The sequence below is a fragment of the Hydra vulgaris genome, chromosome 04 (genome assembly GCF_038396675.1).
Source record: "Hydra vulgaris chromosome 04, alternate assembly HydraT2T_AEP".
Lineage (NCBI taxonomy): Eukaryota > Metazoa > Cnidaria > Hydrozoa > Anthoathecata > Hydridae > Hydra > Hydra vulgaris.
Window position 1 is genome coordinate 8,245,041 of NC_088923.1, and position 26,822 is coordinate 8,271,862.

At 27.4% G+C, this 26,822-nt stretch overlaps 2 protein-coding genes across 6 annotated transcripts in view; both read right to left on the minus strand.

Annotated features, from left to right (window-relative positions):
* Positions 1–7,013, minus strand: part of LOC101239415 (uncharacterized) — a 54,170-nt gene extending 47,157 nt beyond the window's left edge. The window contains exon 1 of the mRNA XM_065795354.1: positions 6,972–7,013. Coding sequence (XP_065651426.1) covers positions 6,972–6,979 — 8 coding nt within the window. The 5' untranslated portion in view covers positions 6,980–7,013. The remainder of the gene's footprint in view (positions 1–6,971) is intronic.
* Positions 7,014–16,022: 9,009 nt separating this feature from the next.
* LOC100199935 (sorbin and SH3 domain-containing protein 1 homolog) overlaps positions 16,023–26,822 on the minus strand; it is a 56,523-nt gene continuing 45,723 nt past the window's right edge. For 4 of the 5 annotated variants that reach the window (XM_065795357.1, XM_065795356.1, XM_065795359.1 and 1 more), the window contains 8 exons: positions 26,235–26,647; positions 25,984–26,098; positions 20,464–20,841; positions 18,459–18,554; positions 17,919–17,946; positions 17,168–17,309; positions 16,881–17,084; positions 16,023–16,743 (listed from right to left, as the gene is read on the minus strand). In XM_065795357.1, the coding sequence (XP_065651429.1) occupies positions 16,575–16,743; positions 16,881–17,084; positions 17,168–17,309; positions 17,919–17,946; positions 18,459–18,554; positions 20,464–20,841; positions 25,984–26,098; positions 26,235–26,647 (1,545 nt within the window). In that variant the 3' untranslated portion in view covers positions 16,023–16,574. The remainder of the gene's footprint in view (positions 16,744–16,880; positions 17,085–17,167; positions 17,310–17,918; positions 17,947–18,458; positions 18,555–20,463; positions 20,842–25,983; positions 26,099–26,234; positions 26,648–26,822) is intronic. The other variant, XM_065795358.1, reaches the window with a different exon arrangement.

A 26,822-nucleotide genomic window follows, 5' to 3' on the forward strand; every position in this document is an offset into this window, starting at 1 on the left:
TTTAATTCTTTTTATTATAACATAAAGGTTAAGGCGCACTATGTTTATTAGGCAGTGTTGATATATATCTGTTCATGTAAGTCTATTACAAAAAAAAACTAGATTAATAAAAGTTTGGGTACCCTGCACCGCGTCCATATTAAAAAGTTGAAATATAAGCTTGTGAAATCTCTAGCTCTGAATTGCTGGTTAATTAGCGCTAATTACGTTTGCCAAAATATGGTTTCTCTTTAATAGACAACCAATGATATAAATAAATAACTAGATATCTAACTTCGCCGTTTTTAGTGAAGCCAATTTAATGCGTTGGAAGCCATTATTATATCGGGCAAAAAGCTTTTAGCAATCACATTCATATGAAAAGATATTGGCAATTTTAACGTCCTTACTCTTGGAATTAAAGATGATTAGAATCACAGACGATCAATTTAATGAGCATACAGTCAATACATACATATTTTTTGGTCAAAGATTGGACATGATATTGTTAGCATGTTTAGTTTGTTATAACAAACTAAAACAAACTGTTATTTTTATAGCCACAAAAATATATATTTAAAAACATATTTGCATTTAGAACATCAAACTAAAACATCGTATAATATATTTTAATATTTTAATAAAAGTTTTATACAATGAAATATTTTATACAATGAAATATTTAAAAAATGAAATATTCATAAACCCTTAAACAATATTAATTTGTTAGTTTGTTGTCTTAAACCAATTGACGACTTTTTTAGAACTTTAGTGGTATAATCCTGGGCATATCTAAACATTCGAATTCTAAAGTAATATTCACATATCTTTCTAACAAGCTGGCTGGAATGCAAATCTTCATTCTCAGTCCACAATTCTAAGTTGTGACTATCAAGTCCTTTAAAGACTTTTTTTTTAATAATTAATTTGTTAACACAATGGATCATCTTATGCTTTATATTTTTATCTGAGGTTATTTTTAGATTTTTAAAATCTTTACCACTAATAAAGAAATTAAATACTTTCTCACACGACTCGACAACAGAAACAACATCCCTTGAAGGCAAAAACAAACCACCACGATCTTTCACATTATTTAGTGAAGAATGAGATTTCGCATAGGAATGTTCGTATGATAAAATATCAGTTAATGATTGAGCACAAACATTACATGAAATAGTATTTATTAACTTTCTGACTATAAAACCAGAGATATATCCCAATATTGCTTCTTTGTAGCTAGACATTTGAAGTTCATCGCAGTACAAAAAAACTTCTTCAAAGTCAATATCCTCTTGGTCAAAATTATCAACAGAACACAACCTTTTTTTCCAACTAAGAGAAAAAATAGAGCCATTAGAATATGGCTCAAACATCAGGCAGTTAGCATGACTCGATCCAACTATGGAGTTTCGCAGAAGAATCCGTTTTAACGATGACTTTAACTGCACTACATCAGGATTGTTGTTGTAACCATTTTTTCCACGAATGCAAGCAAATAGTAGTTCAAGATGATCTTGGGAATATTTGTAAGTTAGAACATACTTAAATGGTTTCTCATGAAACGTTAACAGATCGGTGGATAATTTTAGAGTGCTTTTAGCATCTACAATTAAACCTAAAACAAATGTCTTTCTTCGATGTAAAAGCAATGGAATGCTATTAATATCAGTCAACTTGCTCAGATAAGTAATCGTATTGTTTAAAAAATCTTTCCAATAAAGCTGATTATTAAGATATAGAGGTTTCTTAAAGTCTTTACCATTTGGATTTCTGGAATTGAGCATGTCAAATAATTTATCAATAACTCTTATAAAACGGATTGTACTATTTGCTCCTAAGAAAGATGGATGCTGTGATACCATTAAAAATTCAATTGCATCAGCAACAGAGCTGCTAAGGGTTTGGCCAGCTATTTTGACATTCATTTTGTGGCGATGAAATTCAATATGTTTTCTTGAAAGTTTGTTTGCAAATTTCAAACCTTCAAGCTCTTGTAACTCAAACAAAGCTTTTATATAACTCCATTTAATATAGTGGCCCTCATCATCAATAAAAACACCCAAATCATTTAGAGAATTTCTAGCTAATTTAAGCATATGGCATGGGTCTAGGAAAATGTGGAGCAGTTCATTGTTATATGAAAAAGTACTAACTATATCGTCTATGACTTTGCCAAACTTACATCCAAATGGGACAACGGAATTTAAATTTGTACTAGTACCATCAAATGTAATACTTTTGATACAAAGTTCATATGTCAAAGCCACATCTAAAATATTTTTAATAAAACATGTTAAATCACTTGCTTTAACTTTATTTGATAAAACATAACCAATGGGTGTTTTCCAATGTCCTCGCAAACCAACTAACATGAAAATTAATGCCTCTGTAGCTGGAGTATCAGGTTCACATACAGAAATATCTTTACCAAAATCACAAAAACCAATATAGTGACCTGAACTTTTGTCATAAGTTATACTGTTTTTGATTGCCATAGCATCAATAATAAGAGCACAATGCTTAAAATTAATATCTGTTTTCTGTTTATGACCAAGATATGAAAAAACATCAAGGAATAAACCAGGATCACAATTTACAGATGATGTCCAATGTGATATTGAACTGGCAGCAGGAAGACATAACATTGGCCGAAGAAAGTTATACGCACGTGGAGAATAAAAATGAAGAGTTAAAGCGAATTTTTTCACTTCATCGTTGTATCTGTGACCTTTTGGTTTAACATTTTGATTGGAAAATTGGTTCTTAATAATTTCATATGAGAGTCCAGAAAAATTTTCGCTTAAAACAGTGGCAGCATCAGTGGTCAAATAATTTTTAGATTTTAAAAGGGAAACCATGTCTTGTAAAGAACAGATTTTCTTTTCTTTTCTTCTTAATTTTTGCTGTAAAGTTTTCACTTTTTTTTTTTAATTTTTCTTTTGCTGGTGATAAAGATCTTATAGATTGTGTTGGAGATTGACTGGTGTGGTCATTTTTTTCAATAGTGTTTTCTGGCTGATCATTATGTGTTAAATTAATTTCTTTGCTGGGTTTGTCTATTGCAGGGTAAACATCAAACTTTGTTTTTTTCGATAAAGGATCAAATTTAGATAATGAATTTACTGATGTTCGTATTGATGGGAGTTTCCTTTTTGTCTTTTGAATATTTGTAGAAAATATAAAAACTGATGGCACAGCATTACATTTTAAAATAGGCTTTTGATGATGATCAAGACTTGGATTTTTTTTGTCTGGGATACAATAATTGTAGTCTGATTCTAAAAAATGGTCGCTGCAGATACAGGTGTGTTTGGATGGAAGAAAATTTTCACGTTTCAAAGCAACAATCCATCTTTTACATAATTCAGAATTTTGAAGAGGAAATTTATGAAAGGATTTCGTGCCGCCTTTTATATATCTATTAGAACATCCATATGCAGCACAAGAATTTACCATTTTTTGATAAAAATAATTGAAATAAATAAATACTTTAGCAAGGCAAAAAAAATAATGTCACGGATTTACTCTCTATATTATATGATATTTACAGTTTTCTGCCCGATATAATAATGGCTGATTAAAATAGTAAACAAATAAATCGGCTTCACTTTTATTTTATAAAAATCCCGAAGTTAGACATCTAGTTATTTATTTACGTCATTGTAGACAACTATATTTACACTTAAAGTCGCAAATTCAAATTACGCAATCTAAAGTGCAAACTCGATGTCCGTAAATATTCTTTCTTCCTTAGGTTTTTTAACATTTGGAATAACTTGCCGTCTGACGTCGTTAACGCCAAAAACATCAAGAGATTTAAATTAAAAACTAGTTTTATTCAAACATTACTTTTCACAAAAGACACTTCAGTGATTCAAAATGAGAAATTAAAAGCTTTGACAAGCAGAGAATTTTTAAGAGATTTAAAAAATTAAAAATGACATATTTTGCTTTTCAGCAGGTAAGAAAATAGATTTAGATTTGTTAAATAGTTTAAGACTACCAGAGAAGGTTAATTAATAAATAACTGAAACTTACAAAAGTTAAATTTTTTATTTTGAAAGCAATTCATTTTTATCCATTGAAAAGATTATTAAAGTCAGAAACAAGAATAGCAAACTATAGATCCAGTAATGTTGCAGATGTTGAAGAGCTTAAAGAAAAATAGGCTTGAAGCAAATTACCTCAAGTCATTACTTAAACTTTTCCCTGGATAATAACAAGTAGCATGCAACGGTTTTTTTTATTACTTTATTTAGATTAAAAATAACCACCAACTGCTTATGATAATTCATGGATGACATTAAAAAAATAATCCAAATATGACAAAAATAGTACAACTGAGGTCGCCTTTAGAAGTGGAAAGCAACCTCATTGTTAACTCAAAAGTATTGCTCTGCGAAAACAGTTCTATGCATGCTTCATAAACAAAGTCGGGTAGAGTGAAATAAATAAAACAAATAATCCTCTCAAAACTAATTTATTGACGTAGATTTAGATAAGCAATTAAATGAAAGTTTCTTTAGTGTTTGGAGTAGATTATGGTCAATGACGATTTCAGCATGGGGGGGGGGGGGTCAAGAACGTGTAAAAACGTAATTCTGCGTTTAAATTAAACGCAGAATTACAAAATTCTGTAAATCTGCATTTAATTTGCAATTTTACAAAATCAAAATTCTGTAAAATTGCGTTTAATTTAAACGGAAATAGAAAACTAGGTATTAACACACCTGACTTTACAAACGGTAAACGATTTTTTATATAGGAGAAAAACAAAAAATTATGAGTTAGCTGATTTCAACACAGTGACAAAATTTAAATTTGTATTAATGTGTTAAAAATATTTTTGGCAAAAAACCCGTATAGCACCCCTCCCCACTTGAAACCTACTTGCGCCGGACCTACTTTCAAAGTATATGCATCGATATCTCCAGCAATGATAACTTAACTACAAATGAAAGACGTATACCAATTCTTAATAGAGAAATAGATAACATCATGTTTTTCTAACTTGTCTATTCTAATTTGTCTAGCTGTCTCTACAAAATTGTCTAACTACTCTACAAAATTGACTTGACTCTTTCGCTTACAACTGCTTATGACGAGAGAAGTTTCAATAGATTAATGATTATCAAAAATTATTTGTAACCAACAATGACAAAACAATGTCTTTTTAGATTGGTATTAACTCTAATCGAATGTGTGCTCGCTGAGAGCATTGACTTTGAAAGCAGACACAGACGTTCGTAAGACGTCTATACAACGCGTTATAGACGTCACAAGTCCGTATCGTGTTCCTAAGACGTCCAACGAACGTTCTGTTCTCGCTGGAAATAAAATCTCGCAGAAAAAAAATGTGTATAAACTGTCAGAAAAGTAAATTTCACTCTTAATAATTTTTTTTAATAATACGTATAATTTAAATATATTTTTAAATAACCAAACCATTGCAATAATATGAAATGTTTCTTTTTTTTTAACAATAATTGATAACCAAAGTAAACTTATCAAGCTCAAACTTTGGATTGTTTAGTTTCTTAGATGTACTTAATAGCTATGATAGAAAGCGCGTAAAAGCATCTATAGAATATATTTATCACAAGTACGATTTTTAAAAACAATGTTTCTAGGGGTGAATGTGCCACCCCCAACTCCTGTCGCCCTCTACTTATTTCCCTGGCCCCTCCCCTTACGACGCTAAACCTCAATCCGCCACTGGTTGTTTTATGGTCAAAACTTTTAAATTCTAATTTTTAAGGCTGAATTTTATTTTGTTTAGTTTGAAACATAAATTTTTTGTAGATAACTAGTAGAAATTAATAAACGGGGGTAGGGGAGGGGAGGTTGGGTCTTAATAAACTTAATGTGAGTGGGAAAGTTTTCTAAAAATTATTAAACGTACTCCTATCCTTCCTTGTATTAAGGACTCAAAAGTTAGCTTTTAATTTGTCTGGTAAAAGCCTTTTTATTACCAGAAGTCAGCTATATATGATGTGCACAATTGCTTATTTGTAAAGTGGTGTTTCTAACCACGATATATAAAAACTCATGCGTCATAACAAAATATTATAATGCGTCATGACGAAATTTTCTCATGCGTCATAACAAAATATTTTTAATTTCTTTATCTCGGTCACTCGGTGTAGTTTAAATTATTCGAATTCTTTTATTTTGAATTAGCATGATTTTGTCTAATCTATTAAAATTATAGCTCTAATCTGTTCTAGCACATATTAATTGAATATAATTGTCAAAGCACAATATTTTTATCAACTTTCACAAAAAATATTAGAATTCCGACCAAGAAAGAGCTTTTAATCAAGAAAAATTGCCAATAAACGATCAGAACAAATTATATTATTAAACTATAATGTTCATTTAACCTAAATAATGTATTTATTTGAAATCTTATTCAAATTTGGATAAGCAAAGGGTTTTTTAGCTACTAACATTTTTATCTTCCGACAAAATGTATTATTTTAATTTTTTTCGTCTTTTCATGGACCTAATGATTTAACGGAAATATGCCAGCAAAAATATCATACAGACAATAATAATATTATAAAATCGACTTAACTATATATTATTAAAAACTTATTTTTAATGCTAAACAAGAGTTGTTTAAATTTCTTAAAATTTTTTTGGATGCTTCTAAAATTAAAGATGGTAATGCATTCGAATCTATGTTTGCTGTAATATTTGAAATATTGGAAATATAATGATAGCACTTGTATTTTTCATTTTTTCTTTATTACAAAAAATTATAACCAAGATATGAGGTATTTTCTAACGGTATATTTTTGTTTGTTTATGTCATTATTATTAAAATGTCGTTATGTATAAAATTTATATGATTATTATTTAAGTTTATTTACGTCATAAAATATATCAATAATATAAAACGACGCTATCAAATTAATCCAAGATAATAGATTAGTTTCCATTTTAAAAATATAAAATCAACAAATATAAAAACAAAAGTTAATAACTTTTCCATCGGAATCCACTCAAAAATGATTAGCTTATCATCTCTTTATAATAATGCTGAACCTAATAGTGTTGTTAGTGCCCACTCCAAAAAATATAATGTTGAATTTACCACGCTCTCTTTCGTTTTACTATCGTTTCATTGTTTTAGCACAGTAATATTTAACTATGTCTTTTTTTTCTCCTTTTAATTTTGGGGCGTTTTTAAAAATAGGGGCTTTTTTTTATAGTACAGAAGTTAATAACAGTGTTCTTATTATTACTATTATTTTTAAATCTTTGATTCTAATACTATGGGCCCGTTCGATTTATATATTTTATTTATTTATTTCAATTTATATATTTATATATTTAGTTTTTAATTATATTTAATTATATTAAATATTTTTAAATTATACATTTTTAAAAAATGGCAGCGCTTTTTCCACAGAAATTAGATTTTCACAATTTAAATTTAGACTGTTTTGAGGACAACTTTATAAATAACCTATCAGAAGAAAATATAAATATTTTTCAAGAAACTCAAATGAACTTAATTAACACACCGTATATTGATCCTTTTGAATTTAAAGTAATAGCAGATGATGGCTCATTTTCTGTGTTACACATAAACATTAGAAGTATGCGGCAAAATTTTGATAAACATAAATATTTTTTAAATATTTTAAACTACACGTTCGACATCATATCTATTTCAGAGACTTGGCATGATACAGAAAGTTCTCTTGAATTAAATTCTAATTATATATTACCATTTTATAAACTAATAAGTCAATCAAGAGGAAATGGGAAAAAAGGAGGAGGATTAGGAATTTATGTCTTAGAAAAGTATGCTTTCAAGATAAAAAATATACTATGCTTTTCAAATGATAACTATGAAAGCCTTTTCATTGAAATTATTAACAAAAAATACCGAAACATTTTAGTTGGATGTGTTTATCGTCCACCGAGTGGAAAAATAAAAAATTTCGAAACCTTTATCAAAAATACGATTATGAAAATAAATAAAGAAAATAAGACTTTATATATAACTGGTGACATAAATCTTGATGCTCTTTCTAACACAAAATTTCCAAAAATAAAATCTTTTTTTGATATGCTTTTTAAATTTAATGTCTTGTCAACTATTAATAAACCAACGCGAGTAACAAAAACCTCTGCAACAGCAATAGACAATATTTTTATCAATAATTATTTAGAAACGACATTTGAAACCGGTATATTTTTGACAGATATTAGCGATCATTTCCCGATATTCATAAAAATAAAAAACTTTAAATCTATGTCTGATTGTCATTCAAAAACTATACATTTAATAAAACGAAATTTAAAATTGAGTAACACTAATAAATTAACAAGTAGACTAAAACAAGAAACATGGAACAACGTATATAAATGTAAAGATACTAATGAAGCTTACAATGCCTTTTTAAGTACATTTTTGGAGTACTTTAATGAAACCTGTCCAAAAGAGATAATAACAACTAAGTCAAAAGCAATTGCTAATCCGTGGATGGATAAATCGTTATTAAAGTGCTCAAAAAAAAAACAAAAACTTTACAATAAATTTTTGAAAAATAGAAACAATGATAATGAAAAAAATTACAAAAATTATAAATTTTTTTATCAAGATCTCATTAAAAATGCAAAAAAAAATATTACAGTAATCAAATTAACAAATGCAAATTTGATAGCAAAAAAACATGGTCCATCATTAATCTCATAATGGGAAGAGAAAAACTAAATTCACCTTCTCTTCCTAAACGAATTGTTATTGAAAATAACGATATATTTTGTCAAAAACTAATTTCAGAAGAATTCAATAAATATTTTACAAATATTGGTCCTAATCTTGTAAATAAAATTGTACCAACATCTGTATCATTTAAAACCTATCTTAAAACCACGAATAACGTTACCATGCTTGATTATGAATTAGGCTATGAAGAATTAGAGGCAGCCTTTGCCTCCTTAAAAAAAAAAAAGGCTCCAGGATTTGATGAGATATCTAGTGATATAGTTATTGCAAACAAACACAGTCTTAATAGACCCCTGATTCATATACTTAAGCTCTCATTAAATTCTGGGATATTTCCGGATGTACTTAAATTGGCAAAAGTAATTCCATTATACAAATGTAATGATCATTCTGACATTTCAAACTACAGGCCTATATCAATACTTTCTGTATTTTCAAAACTCTTCGAACGTGTAGTTTATAATAGAATCTATGATTACTTCATTAAAAACAATTTTTTTTACCCAAATCAGTTTGGCTTTCAAAAAAATCTCTCTACAGAACATGCAATCATTGAAATAGTAAATCAAATAACTAATGGTTTTGAAAATAATAAATTTACTTTAGGAGTGTTTCTTGATTTATCAAAAGCATTCGATACAGTGGACCATTGCATTCTATTAGATAAATTAAGGCATTACGGAATAATAAATAAAACTTATTATTGGATTAAAAGCTATCTTACAAACAGAAAACAATATGTAAATAATGTCCAATCTGGAGTATTAAATGTCATATGTGGAGTCCCGCAAGGATCGATTCTTGGTCCACTTCTTTTTCTAATATATATAAATGACTTTTGTAATGCATCTTTAAAAATGAACTCGGTCATGTTTGCAGATGACACAAACTTATTTCTCACCAACAATGATATCAAGAAATTATATGCAGACATGAATATTGAATTGTGTAAAGTAAACAACTGGTTTAAGGCAAACAAACTCTCACTTAACGCTGAGAAAACAAAGTATATACTATTTCACAAAAAAACACAAGAAGAAAATCTTCCTCTCAAGTTGCCTAACCTATCTCTAAATGATAAACTAGTAAATAAGCAATCCAATATAAGATTCTTAGGAATCATTGTTGATGAAAAATTATCCTGGCTTCCACATATAATATATATCCAGTCAAAAATCACCAAAATAATAGGTTTGATGTATCGAGTTCGCTCCTACGTCAATAAAAATAGTCTTAAATTAATCTACTTTGGGCTAATTCATAGCCTCATCAGCTATGCAAACATTTCATGGGCAAGTACTCAAGCGGCAAAGATTAAAAAAATTTATAGTCTTCAAAAACATGCCTGCAGAATCATTTACTCAAAAAATAGGCGTGAACACGCTAAGCCCTTAATGAAAGATATGAAAATGATGAATGTGTTTGAAATAAATATCTACCAGCAATTAATTTTCATTTATCGTTATAATCACAATATCTCTCCTATAAGCTTTAATAACAAGTTTAAAATAAATAAAAATGATAGCTATAATCTTAGAGCGAATATGTCCAACACATATAAACTGCCTCGGATAATAAACAAATATTCAGAGTACAGCATTCTATATCGAGGTCCAAAAGTATGGAATACTTTTCAAAAAGAATTCAAAGGTACGGTAAATTCGTTAAGTTCATTCAAGTTTTTAACAAAAAAAGAAATTTTTAAAATATAAGAAACGTTTTTGGTTAATGATACTTTGAATAATTTCTCATAAATCTGTTTTTGTTTTATTTCTACTTTTGTTGGTTGCTTATCAATTTTATTAGCGAATTACGCGTTTTATTACGATATTTTATTGAAATCTTATTACGCATATTGTAACATATTACGATATTTTTTTGAAATCTTGTTATAGGGGCTCTATGAAAAGATTGTGATAACGTACTGTCATCCTCATCTTCTTTGAGCCCCTATCTGTTTTACTTATTTATTGAAATTTTATATTACGAAGTTGTAAAATCTTATATTATATTAAAACAGAGAAAGAAAAAAAAAATATATATATCTTTTAGTTCACGTGTACTTTTTAACAGTTTTTTTACTTTTTATTCATTCTCATTCCAATTTTTGCTTTCCTTTAAGCGGTCTCCTTTCAGGTTCCTCCTTTACCGGTCTTCCATTTTCTTTACCGGTCTTCCATTTTCTTTACCGGTCTTCCATTTTCTTAAACTTATTTTTTATTTTTACAAATTTATTTTTTTCTTGTTATTAATTTCCTTTGTTTTAAAAAAAAGTATAGATCGAGAAAGTACAAGACAAAAACCAATACTTCAGGTTTTTAAGACCATAACCAATACTTCAGGTTTTCAATACCAAGACTAAAACAGTTAAATACGAGTCTCGAGACGTCTTGAAACTTTGATCTCAGCAAAAAAAAAAGTTCCAAGATAGTCCTAATAAAATGAAGATACTGCGATGCATCCAAACATAATTTTTATGCGAGCATATCAAAAAATGTTATTTAAGTAAAACAACACTTTTCTAGTCAAACAAGTCCTATAAGATCCTATAAGAAGTTGGAACAAAAAAATATCATATTTGAAGCAAACTAAATTAAAACACATAAGTTAAAAAGTTATCAAAGCTTTGTCTTTGTTCCAAAATTCGATATAATACTATAAAAATTTTTGACTTGGGTTGCACAAAGATTGGCAAACATTATTATTTAACCATGGCAATATCATCAAAAACGAAAATAAAAAAAAGAAAAAAAAAAGCGGATCAAAGCTTTCTGAGTATAACGGAGTTACCAACGAGAATCTTCAACGAGAATCTTCAACGAGAATCGCATATCTTCTTAGATATGTGGTCTGTTTTTAAAAGAAATAAACAACTTTGCTTTTTTTTAAACAACTTTGCTTCCAACAAGGCTGCAAACAACCACTAATTGGAGTTGGAAGTTACTGGAAGAGAAAAGATGGAGATTGTAGAGCAAGATAACGATTGACAGATGATTTAGAGGATTGCAAATTATATGAATCAGGAAAGCAAGATGAAGGAAGCGAATTCCAAAGAAATGATGTTCGAGGAAAAAAACTAGACGAATAAGCATTTTTGGACCACTTACAGTATCGGACAAAACATGGTGGACAAACTCAAGTTTAGAACAAAAGTTGATCAAAAACTAAAAAGAACTAGTAAAACAATTGTACATATTAACTTTTAAATAGTTTATTATGTTCTTAACAAAATTTAAAACGTTTGAATCATACTAAGAATCACAAAAAAAATTTATAACACATTTTTCTCAACAAACTTCATTTTTCCTTGAACAAAACAAGGTGGACAAATCAAAACGAAGCTTTTTTTATAAGATTTCATTGTCTTTATTCAATTTAGCGTATTCCTTTGTTTTCACTTTTATCAATAACATTACTCTAAAATTACAAAATAGATTTTGGAACGTCTGACCAATTATTTTTTCAATTAAACTAAAAATAGATTTTACTCGTAATATATGGCGTAAATTGCAACTTAAAATGGCTTACGAAAAATTAGGAAAATGAAAATATTATTAAAGATTTTAAAAGCGGAAAACGTCAAGCTGAAATTTGTAGAAAATATAATATAGCTAAATCGACTGTAAGCAAAACTGTCAAATCATTTGGATCTCGTGACTGCTATAAACAAACCATCTGGACGGACGTCCAAGAAAAACATCACAAAGACTAGATCAAATAATTGTTAAAGAGCTTAAAAAAGATTTTTGTCATCTATAAAATTAACCGAAAAACTTGAACTACAAATCTCTAATCGCACTGTGCGACGAAGAGCTAAAGAAGCAAAATTGTTTTTTCGATTGCCTGCCAAGAAACCACTAACTTCTTTTAAAAATAGAAAGCTAAGACTTGCGTTTGCCAAAGCACACCAAAATTGGACTGTAGACCAGTGGAAAAACATACTTTTAAGTGAATAATCTAAATACAATCTTTTTGGAAGCGATGGCAAAAAGTGAGTTTGGAGGCCAAAGAACACCAGAGTCAATACTAAATATACCAAAAAGAGTGTTAAACATGGAACGTCTGCAATGGTTTGGGGATGTTTCTCAGCACAAGGAACTGGTCCTATTCACAAAATTAATAAAATTATGGACCGCTTTGTTTACTAAGATATAATGGAAGATGTTATGTTACCACATGCTGAATGGGAGATGCTGAATGGCACAAAGCCCTGACTTGAATCCCATAGAAAATTTCTGGGAAAAAATTGACAATAAGATTGAGCGTGCAAATGCGAAGACCACTGAGGAATTATTCGAACAAATCGAGAAGGCCTGGCGAGAGATTGATATGAGAATTGTTGACTTATGAACTGAGTGTATCCCTCGAAGAATGAAAGCAGTAATTAAAAGTAAAGGAGGTCCTACCAAATATTAAGTTAATTTTTTGAAGTTTTTTGAAAAGTAATAAGTTAATTTTTGAAATTTTTTGAATTTTCAGTCGATCTCTTGAATGTCCACCTTGTTTTGTCTGAAGAAAAATGTAGTTTGTTAGAGAAAATGTGTTATAAAACTTTTTTAGTGATTTTTAGTATAATTCAAAAGTTTTAAGTTTTGTTAACAACATAATAAACTACATAAAAAATAATATGTTCAATTGTTTTACTAGTTTTTTTTAGTTTTTGATCAACTTTTGTTCTAACTTTGAGTTTTTCCACCATTTTTTGTCCGATACTGTAGGAACAGTCACAGAAAAAGGATGAGACTTAATTAAATGACGAGTAACACGAGAATCAATTTTAGAAGAGCAGTGCCCATTATAGTATTTGTAGAAAAGAGAAAGAGAAGCAACATTACGACGATGTGATAATGGTTGGAGGTTGGCTGCAAGAGCAGGTACAACTATGTTTACAATGTGTTTTTGCACGTTGTCTAAAAGAGAAAGGGCATCATTAGAAGATCCGCCCCAGATATGACAACAGCATTCCATACAAGGCCGGATTTGAGATTTATAGTGATAGAGAATAGAATCCGAAGTAAGAAAGTGTCGAGCTCGATAAAGAGATGCAACCTTAGCAGATGCTAACTTTGCAACTGATTTGATATAATATATCAAATCAGTTGCAACTGATTTGATATAATATATCTTCATCTTCTAGGATTAATTCTTACTTCCGATCTTTCTTGGAAACCATATTATGGTTTCCAAGAAAGATCGGAAGTAAGAATTAATCCTAGAAGATGAAGGGTAGATGACTTAGCAAGTACATCATCGTTAATAAATATAGGAAGATCTAACTTATTGTGATAACGATTGACTGAAAAAAATTGAGTTTTATCTGTATTGAAGTTTACAAGCCACTGTGAACCCCATGCTGTAGCAGAAGTGAGATCTTTTTTGAGCTCAAATGCCCCCTCCAAGCAATCAGGGAGTGTTGGTTTCTTATCACGACAAGAATAAATGGTAGTATCATCAGCAAACAATGCCACCTTAGATGTGAGAATATCTGGAAGATTGTTAATGTAAATTAAAAAGAGTATAGGGCCAAGGATTGAACCTTGAGGAATCCCTGAAGTTACAGATTAAGAAGAAGAGTGCTGTCCATCGATGACCACTTTGGAAAGGAAGGATTCAATAATCTTAAAGATGTTTTCAGATACACCATAAGAAGAAAGCTTATAGAGAAGACCAGCATGCCAAACCTTATTGAAAGCTTTTGAAACGTCATGAGCAATGGCCTTAACCTCTCCACCTTTATTTAATGCACGATAAAACCTATCGGTTATTACTGTTAGCAAATCAGCTGTAGAACGAGAAGATCGAAATCCATATTGATGGTCAGAAAGTAAGTTATTAGATTCAAGATGAGAAATTAAGTGTTTGTTAATTAAAGACTCAAAAATCTTGCTTATGATAGGAAGAATACTAATGGGACGGTAATTAGACGAATCAGATCGCTCTCCATAATTTTGAAAATAGGGATAACAGATGCCGCTTTCCAGCAGGCTGGAAAACAAGACTCTGATAAGCACTTGTTGAATAGTTTTGAGAGTATTGACGACAGAAAGGTTCGTCCCTGCTACAATAAAAAGGAGCATTTTACAACATGTCCATAGCCGAGTTGTATTTATTTTTTCCAGCAATATTGTGTGATCGACACTGTCTGGCTGGTCATATTAAAACCCGTGCTCTACTTGGAGTTTCAGCACAAGCCATTATCGATGAATTGGTTTTAGTTCATGGTGACCAAGCTCCAAATTATATTCAGTTGCCAAGTGGGCTACTTTATTTAAAGATGTTAGAGAGAGTCTTAAAGATCATCCTCGCTCAGGGCACTCTCAAACCACGTATACAACTGAGAATATTGAATGTGTGTGAGCCATTACTGAAGAAAATCCGCAGGCAACACATGATATAATTGAAGCTCTGACATCGAATAATCGTTTTACAATCAACGAAATCATTCATAACGCACTTAAAAAAAGAAAATTAACATCACGTTGAATACCCCACGAGTTAACCGATCAAAATCGCAAGAATAGAGTTGAGGTATGTAAGGAAAATTTAGCCCTTTTCAGAAACGGCCCAAGGAGACTGTGATATTATTACTGGAGATGAGTCAGATTTAGTAAGATGTGACAGGTTTCAGCCGAAAAACATTTTTTACATCTTCTTCAAAACAACAGGTGTTGTTCATTTAGGATATGTTAAAAAAGGAGACACCATTATTAGCGAATATTATATTAAAAATTGTTTGAAACCTCTTATATGCGAAATAAATAAGCAAAAACTTAAAACAGGCGCTCAAAATTTCAAATTTCTCCATGATAACGCTCGACTCCATGTGACTCAAACCGTCACAAATTGTCTAAACCAAGCTGGAATTACAATAATTCGCCATTTTTTTTTATAGGGGAGTTTACGAACTTTCCTAACGACCTAAGTACATACATATATATTTAGGGTAATTGTGGATTTAAGCATTATTTAGGACAGAATGTTTATAGGAACGAATTAACCAATAAACATAAATTTTTCAACTAAATGTGAAAATTGCAATTTCAATTCACAAAAACTAAATTCTTGTCAAATTTCTTTTTTGACCTGCAATTTATCTTTTTTAATTTATTTAAAATAAATATATATAGTGTAATAGTAAATGTATTGCTTTATTCTAGTAATTACGAGAATTTCCTAAATTCTTATGATTTCCTTGTTTTAAAATACATTATAAACAGCACTTCAAAAATTGTCTCAATTTAAATATATGCAAACGAATATTAAAAGAACCCCACCCCCTAAAAAAAAAAAAGCATTATATTTAAAGAATGTTTTAGAAAAAAATGTACACAGATAGTTATTAATATATTTACATTATGACTAAAAAATTCCACACAAAGAACCGAACCTAGACAATTAACATAAGAACGTCAACTATAAACATTGAATAAACAATACATTATAAAAAACAATATTTAAATGTTTTTGAAAATACATAAGACAGATAATATAGAAAACTGTACAAAATATTCGAATTATTTATCAATATATATAGTATTTTTTTTAATTAAAAAAAAAAAAAAACTAAAACGACAACACAGTCGAATTACTTTCAAAAATCCTCCCAAAAACATATTTGACACAAACATAATTATGTCATTAAAAAAAAAAGAAATAGTTTTAAGAAAAATTGATTTAAAACTAGTCAATTGTCAAAGCATCTGCGTGATCTCTGTTGATTCTCTAAATAACTCACATAACTGTGTCGTTTTTATTTAGTTTAAGCTCATCTTAAATGACTATAATGGTATTCGATAAATATTGATTACCATACGAAAACATGCATCTAGAATTTTTCAAGTCAAGACTACACAGGTTTAACATAGTTACCAGGAAATATTCCAAATGAACCAGTACGTTCAGATGTACCAATAAACCAGCCATCATCGCATTTTTCAAGAACGTAAACTATGTCACCGACAGCAAGATCTACTTCATCATCATTAGAGGGTTTATAAGAGAATACACAACGATACCTGTAAGAAATTTTTTTAAAAGGTACAGTTAAAAGCAACATTATAACAAATTTATAAACTCTGTCACATATATAAATACATATATAATAATGCTGTACATAAACTGTGTCACATATAAAAATATATCATTAACTTACGGTTCTCCTTTTCCTATTAAATTGTCAATATCATTTTCATGATTACCATTTGTATATATAGTTGAATTTACAAAACCGTTCGTGTATGGTATGGATTTCTCAATTTTTTCATTTTTTTTTAAACCTTCAGAATATTGCATTTTAGTATTGGGTACTGCACCATCTGAACTCTTAGAAAATTTAGGTTCATTCAATGTTTCAAATCTATAAGATAAAAATTTATCCCCAGGTACAAATCCACTTTAAAAAAATACATCTAGAATAAAAAAAAAATTTTCGGTTCTTACTTTCTGTCTACTGTTGGAGTTTGTTCCACTTGCTTAACAGATTTTTGTTCCACTTGCTTAACAGGTTTTTGCTCTGGTTGGTTAACAGACTTTTGTTCTTCCTGTTTATTGGGTTTTTCTTCCACATAAAGAATAGGATGAGCTAAAAAAATTAAAAAAACTTAAGCTAGACTACAGTATACTATACTATAAAAAAATACTGTATAATATTACAGTATTATATAGGATTATACAGACTATAAGTGAGAGTAGAGGGTTCTTCCCGGGAATTTTTTTTATGTTTCACATTTCCCGTTAATCGAAAAAATTATCATAACTTCCCCAGTTAAAATAAAAATCAAATCCTTATTAAAAACTTTTCTTAGCTTCGGTCACGTGCCGTTTTTGGCGTGGTCACATTTACTAACAAATGTTATGACCCATAATAGCTGGTCACAGGGACTGAAAGGACTAGCTTGTAAAACGTGGTTCAAAGCGAACATACAAAATCATTATTTAAAATAACAAACGCTATTTACTCTTTAAAATTTATAAATAAATTTATTATTCAAGAAATAATGTTCGTTATTTTGATTATTTAGAAAATGAGTTTTTACAATGAAAACCCTAGTGAATCTAAAACTGAAAGTGATAATCAAAACAATTTTGAACCCCAAATATGTAAAAGAGATGATATAAATGCTTTACTTGCTCTGTCTTTGTAAACTAAGTATTTTACCATTTTTTTTAAACTAAAAACAAATAAGTATACCAGTTTCCACCAAAGGTTCTTTTATTACCTAAAAAAAATAAAAATACTTCAATAAAGACAAAAAACTTTTTATGTTTATTATTGGGACAGTGAACAATTAAAAAAAAAAAAAAATGCATGATAAAATCAAACTGCTTGCACAATATTTAAAACGACGTAGATTACTGATTGCACATTGATAAAAAAAATTAACTCAGATGAAAAATCATAGAGCTAGACAGGGCACAGAAATTCATTTTTGGAATTTCTGTACCCCGTCAAAGAGTCATTTCTAAGAAATTATAATAGAGAATTAGAGAGTAAAAAAAATTTTTCTGAAGAATTCCATATGTAATCAGAGGTCCTGATTCGGAACTTATCCCTGTTTTAATGTAACAAGATGAGTAAAAAAATGTAAAAACATTAAAATGATTAAAAAAAAATTGATTAAAAATAAAAATATTACAGCGATAATTGAAATTTTTTTTAACAAAAATTTTTTTTAACTAATACATTTAAAAAGAATAATAGTGGTAGTGAATTATTATTAAAAACTCTTACTTCAACATAGTTAACAGGGAAGATTCCTATACTATCATCAAATTTTCCTTCAAACCAGTTTTCATCTACTTGACGAATTATAGTAATCATGTCACCCTATATATCATGAAACATTATAATACCCTTCCTTGTAAAAAAATATTTAATTTTTTTCTTATATATACATAATTTTTTTCTCATAAAAAATCTTTTAAAATCTTTTCATAAATATTTTACCCAGTAACGTGATTAACATATTTCAAAAACATTTTAACATATTTTAATGTTTTTTAGATTTGTTAAAAACATGTCTTGTGCTTACTGGGTAGTTAAATTTTTTGTAATTCAATAGTTTTCTTCAAACAATATAATGCAAATGGGCACATCATTAGTAACTTTGAAAAATATTTTTAAAGAAAGAAAAAATGTTTAAAGTCAATAATTAGTAAATTGAAACTTATTTTATTCATGAACTCACATTATTCAAAAAAAAAATTTCAAACAATTTTATTTGTTGTTAATGTGCAGGTAAAATTGTGTCAATAATTTGTCAACAATGACATTTTTTTTTCCTCCTGCATTAAATATACTATTATCTATTGCTATCATTCATTCATCAACAATTATTCAGCATGGACTTTTATAATCATTTGTTTACTTAACTTTAGTTTTACAAACTTTTAAATATTTCAAAAATTTTGATTGAAATTTAAATCTTTTTTACATTTTAAATTTAACAAAGTTAGGACATTTAAACATTGAGATTGCAATAAATCCCAGATCAAGTTTATAGATTTGGCTGATCAAGTTCATATGTTTAGCTAACCAAGTTTATATTGTTGAATATAATTGCTAAATAGACATGGTGATCTATATTTGCAACAGCTGCCGCTGTTTGTCATAGCCTCCTTGTCATAATGCTAACAGCTATCTGATTGGGGCATATTTAAAATTGTACTTAACTATGGTTGCCATTTTTTACCACAATTTCTGCTAAAAAGAAATTTAATAATTTGAAGCTCTCAGCATTTCTTAAAAATAATGAAGAAAAACAAATGTGGATTAAAGTAATTCCAAATACCTAAATGTAATAAACAGCAGTGTGATGATGAAGAAAAATCAATAATATGTATATATACTAGATGTCTAATTAGCAGGATTTTATTGGACGAAAAGTAAAACCACTATTTTGTTTAAAAATTTAATCTACCATTGTAAAAAGGGCAAATTATTAATGTTTTGGAAGCTATTTCTAATTAGGGAAAAAGCGGCTACACTTTTCAGATTGAAGTTACACATTTAGTATATATAATGTATGGTTATATAACATATATTTACAACCTATAATATATATATATATATATATATATATATATATATATATATATATATATATATATATATATATATATATATATATATATATATATATATATAATATTCTTGTTTTACTTAAATATATGTTGTTTTTGTTTGTTTTTATAATTTTATATATTAAAAGGGTTACACTGCATATTATTCATATTTAAAATTATTTCTTTATTTTCTATTCTTTCATTTAGGTAGAAATTGAAATATTTACTATAATAGACATATTTTTTAACTATTTCAAATCTAAGTAAAAAACTTTTTTTGCACCACAATATTCCTAAACTTGCAGAAATCCTTACATAATTGATTATTGCAAATAAAATTACTTTGTTTTCATTTAGAATTTTGAGTTTTTTTACCTATAGTTCTTCATAGCTATGTAAGACAATGATTTTTTGATTTAATTTACACAGCCTGTGTCACATGTCTTATATATAAATAAAGGTAAAAATAAATTTTGGTATTCTTGCATTGCCAGCCGGAACCGGAATTAACTAAAAATCATAAATTCCGGCCGGCACGGAATTCTGGTATATCCCTACTATAAACAAAAAAAAAATGTATTAAAAAAAGTTATTTAAAAAACCCCATTCAATTACTTTATCAATATTTTTTAATGTATAAGTTTAATGAAAAACGAAACTTAAAAACTCACTTTTCTAAAAGGAAGTTCATTTCCTGATGCAGGTTTAAAAGTATATTTTGCTTTACATAAACCTTCTCGTGATACAATGCTGACAAGATCTTCACCACTGTCAACAGCTGATTCTACATTAGTTGTAGTTGATAACTGTATAAAAGATTCCTCTTTGACTAATTCTTTTGTTTGTTTTTTTGCCTCTTTACCTAATGGTGAATCTTTTATACTATTTACTACTGTTGAATCGTCAATATTTTTCATGGGTGGAGAGGCTTGGATATCTTTTATTGATGAAGAAACTTGAACACTATTTACTAATGAAGAGTCTTTTGTATCTTTTGTTTGTGAAGGACTTTTTGCTTCTTTTACATTTGATGAATCAGGTGATAAATACTAAAAATATTGATATACATTATAATTATGATTAAACATTGTACACTTTATTTAATATATATATATATATATATATATATATATATATATATATATATATATATATATATATATATATATATATACACATACATATATACACATACAAACACAAACCTTGATAAATAACACCACTGCGTAAAGAAAAACCTTGTACTTTCGGAAATGTAAGGTGAATTTAAACTTTAAACATCTTTTTTGTAAGACGAGTCTTACAAAAACTTAAACTTCATTTTTTGCTTCAACAAACTTATGATCAAGTAAATCAAATTAACATATCTCAAACCTTTTCAAATAAACTCCTTTTTATAAATAGGTTTTTTGAGATCATTTGTTACTTGAAACTCAACATTCAATAAAATTTTTATTCTAAACAGTCGTTAACTTGCACTTTTAAATTACTTGGCAAGTAACAGGGCATAACTTTTTATTTCTGATATTTCTGTTAATCTATTTGTTTTTAGACTGCAAAAGGTTTTTTTCTCTTATAGTATTTTATAGCTATATGCAATAAAAATCAAAACAAATTTGCTTGAGTCTTAAGTAAAATAAACCTTAATCAAATGTGCTTAATTATAATATTTTATTCTTATCATGTGTAAATTATATGTGATTACATGTTTTTATATATAATATCTAGCCTTATGTGTTGCAAGGCCTAGAAGGCCATTATATGGGCAAAGTTAACATAGCCAACACCTTTTTCAAAGTAGATAATTACATAGACTAAAGACACAAAAACAATTTTAAATTTTTTTTTAAGGGTGGAAACATTGTAAAGTAGCTGATTTAATATTATTTTTTTATTAATTTTTTTTTTTTTAACTATATCAATAAAAATTTACAAATGCTCATCGTAAATTAATAGAATTTGGTTAGGTGTCACTCATATAGTTACTAACTAGTCAATGGAGTGACACCTAAAAAACATACAAAATATAAATGAGAGAAAAAAAAGAAAAGATTGTTGAACAAATAATAATGATATATGTAATAATTATAGTAATAATACAAAATAATAATAATCATAATAATAAAGTATTAATTATATGAAAAATAATTATACTACAATATAAATTGTATGTACATATCATAGATAATAAATAAATATAATAACATAAAATCTAGCAATAATAAATATAATTTAGATGAAAAATAAATAAAGCAAAAATCAAACTACTGTTTGTTAAAGAAATTATATATCAAAGGCAACTTAAATACAGAGAGAAATTATAAAGAAATACAGTCCAACAATATATTTTTAAACTGAATTCTGTTAAGCAGTAAATAATCTGTAACAAGGGGATATTTTTTTTTAAACTGGTTCCATTATCAAATAAATTGTTGTTTTAAAGAAAACTTACCATACTTAATTGTGTTGAAAAAAAAGAGTATAGCTTACTATTTTCTGTATTCCTGGTGTAATGATTGTGAATTTTATTTGTTTTAATAAAAAAATTTAAAAAAGAGTTTAGTAGTTTATTTTGAAGAAAGTCAAACACAAAAAGATAATTGTAAAACTTTACAAGATCATGGAGTTTTAGGATTTTTAGTTCAGAAAATTTTTTTTGGATATCAGATCTCATTGGTGAAAACGTCATTATTCTAATAGACGCGTGTTGTAAACTAGAAAAGCCATTAAGTAAAAAGTTACTTTTTTGAGCCCAAGCAATACAACAATAGCAAAGGTGAGAAGAGAATAAAGAAGAATAAATCATTCAAAGAGTTTGGATAGGAGCATAGTAACAAATTAGAGAAAGCATACTGTTAGCTCGTGTAAGTTTTTTTAAGATGATGAACTGCATCATCTTAAAAAAACTTACACGAGCTAACAGTATGCTTTCTCTAATTTGTTTATACCAAGTTTTCATCAAGATATACTCCAAGATACTTTATATATTTTGACGAAAAAAGTTTTTTTCCATTAATTTTAATTTTAATATTATCAATAGTTTTTTAAGGAGAATGAAAAATAATGTATTCAGTTTTATTGACATTCAATGAAATACGATTACTATTTAACCAGTTACATAAGCGATGAAGATCTTGATTTACTTTTTTACAAAGAGTCATAAGTGATTTGTTGATATATAAAAGATTGGTATCATCAGCATAATGATGTACCTTTTTTTATATATCAACAAACCACTTGGCAGAGTTGAAACATTTTATGTCCATATATTTACAATTAATAGGGTTTTCTTCGAGGTTTACTAAGTTGATGGGAAATGAAGTCATTAAGTACATTATAAAGATTAGACACTATGGTGTTTAGAAAAGATGATTTGTTGTTTGAGAGTTCATTAATATGAATTACTTTATCATGTATTGTTTGCAGACGCAACTCCTTATCAGATAAAGAACTACATGAAATACAGAACCAAGAGTTTTTCAATATCCTAAATTCAATATCATTCAGGCGACAGCAATTTTTATGAAATAGGTTTAGGTAATGTTTACATTGAAGGTAGTGATGGTTTGTATTAATTTTCTTGAAACAATTTTTACAGTGAGTAGACATTTAAGTAGTACAGTTTATAAAATGAAATGATTGAATGAAGTAAAATTAGGAAGCAAACAGTAATATGAACAGCAATATAATAAAACCAAAAATATTAAAAATAATAATAGTATTTATTATATAAATATAATTCAATTAATAAAATAATAAAATACAAATAATATTTATTTGACAATTAAAATAAATAATTAAAAAAATACTATTAATAAAGTTAGGGAAGAATAACATAAATATATATTAAAAATAGGTATATATAATAATAATAAGTATATATAATAATAAACAATAAATAAAAAAAATAAAAAATTAATGAAAAATAAACAAAACAAAGCTAGAAAAAATAAAATAAGAATAATTACATTAAATTAAAAGCGTATTATAAAATAAACAAACTAAATTCTTCTTAAATTTCACTACAATCTTCTACTATTGCTTTTTCTTCTTTCTTTTTTCTTAGTTTACTTAATTCTACTTTTTTTCTTTTCTTTACTTTTTAATTTTTATTTTTACTTTATTGGTTTACTTCACTTTAGTTCTTTTGTTTTCTCTTTATTCAAGTTTATTAAGTGTTCTTTTTTTTTTTTTTTTTAATTTGAAGTGTTTTTTTCCTTTTTTTTTTTCTTCTTTCCTTTCTTTTTGTGTGACTTTTTATGTGGTTTGTTTAAAGATGATTTTTAAGATTGTTAAAGAATTATTTATGCATATAAAATAATTATTAACTTGTTATTATAATTTGGTTTTGTCTTTAATAATTATATCTATTTTTTTTTTCTTTTTCACTTTTACCGTTAAACAAATGCAACCGCCATTTGCGAAGACCTACCACCATTTTGATTTTTATTCAAGAAGCTTCATTTAAATCATTACTTAATTATTGCTTTATCATTTATTTATTTAATTATGCTTATAAGGCTGATTTAGAGCCTTATAAGCATAATTGTTGATCCATTAATGGATAAATTTAGAACCTGTGTGTAAATTGCTGAGGACCAGGGATTTCCTTTATAATGTAATACAATACTGTAATATGTGACATTAGATATTGTATTTCTAAAATAAACTGCAAGCCCTACAAATATAAAAATATTTTATAAGCTTCCAGATTTTTGTTTCATAAGGCTAAAAAAAAAACATTGATTTAAATTAAGTCACACTGTGCTAAAAACAAAGTTAGTATGAGTTATGCAGAAACTGTTTGCATTTGAATTAAACCAAACACCTGGAAGACAAGACATGAAACAAAACAATGTTTTGTTTCATGTCTTGTCCCTCAGACATGAAACAAAATATTGAAATGAAACAAAATGTTACAAGGCTATTTCTAAAACATTTTAATTAGTTAAACATCTTATATATATTTCTGTGGTTCAATAGTTTGAAATTTGATTGAAATATAATGGTTGAAATGAAAAATGAGTTCGGCAATAATTTGCCGACCTCAATCTTTTAGAGGTCAGTATCAGGTTGGCAAAAATTATTTGATACAAAAATCTTACCATAAAACATAGAAATGAGGTCAGCAATTTTTTGCCGACCTCAAACACTTTCAGGTCGGCAGTTAGGTCAGCATTGCCGAATGCTGACCTTAATTTTGAGGGCTGATATATATATATATATATATATATATATATATATATATATATATATATATATATATATATATATATATATGTATATATGTATATATATATATATATGTATATACACACACACACATACACACAGTCAAGACAGGAAAAACGCGCGCAATCACATGCTATTCTTGACTACCTATTTATTTATTTGCAACAACTTAACCATAGCTTTTTTGAAAATGCTTCGAAAATGCGCTAAATAAAGTATAAGGTAATAAAGCGAGAAAATGCTTTTAAAGATTGCACACTATAAAAGACATTTATTTTACATTTATATTTACAAGATATTATATTGTTAAAAAGTGTATTTTTTACAATGAATGTAAATGTTTTTAAAACAATTTTTTTTTATAGTTTAGCATGTTTATAGTTTTTTTCCTGTCAGTTTTTTTCAGCGTGTTTTTAATTACCTTAAGAGCTGTGGTCAAGCTTTCAAAAAAAACGAAAAAACAATTACATGCGTGGTCAATATTGGAGTGCAATCGCATACCTTTCCTGTCCACAACTGTGTATATATATATATATATTTATATATAGAATATGTATATATATATACATGTGTATGTATGTATGTATATATATATATATATATATATATATATATACATATATAGAATATGTATATATATATACATGTGTATGTATATATATATATATATATATATATATATATATATATATATATATATATATATATATATATATATATATATATATATATATATATGTATATGTATATATATATATATATAATATATATATATATATATACATGTGTATGTATATATATATATATATATATATATATATATATATATATATATATATATATATATATATATATATATATAATATTTATATATTACAGTATTTTTATATTATAATATATATAAAATTAAATTTTTTTTTCTCATAATAGATCTCAATCATATACAGATTGCAACAAACCTCAATGTAAGAAACAGGAAATATTCCAACATGACCATTTAATTCCCCCTCTAACCAGTTCTCATCAACTTGGCGCAATAGATGAATGATCTCAGTTTTTTTAAATTTGAGTTCTCTAATTTATAAGAATAAAAATTATTCAATTAAAACAATTATATTTCATACTGAGACTTTTATATAATATAATTCTTATCTAAGCTTTCAAAAACTTATAATAAATCCATTCTTAAATAAATATCAACTTATTATACCCTGGTCCTTCTGGGCTAAATGAATATTTAGCTTGTGCAAACTGATATGGCAATTTCAATCTTTCTTCCTCAGCAAGCCGTTTTTTTTCTTCTGCCAATTTTCTTTCATATTCTAACTTTTTACGCTCCTCTTCGATACGCTTAATTTCTAATTCTTTTTCCTTTTGCTTTTTCTCTTCAGCTTGAACCCGCAACCTGTCTAGTTCTTTTTGTTTACGAAGTCTTTCTTCTTCTTGAAGACGTTCCTTTTCACGCATTTCTCGTAGCATTTCTCGTTCTTGTTCTGTTTCTTTATTTTTAAGTTCTTGTTTTCGCAGTTCAAAGAAGTCTGGAGGATTGTTATATTCAATATTAACACTTGAAGGTTTTGAAATTTCTTCTTTTTTAATGAGGTCCTCAAGATAGTTCACTTCCTAAATAATAAAAAAGAAAAATTATATAAATTATAGAGCTTCAAAAATATTTATGATTTTGCATTTAATAAGAAAATGATGCCATTTTGTTAAAAGACAGAAAGTACATCATGACATATTGTGCCTACTAAATCAAAACTTTAACACTTTTTTGCCAAAAACCTTTTTAGTTTAC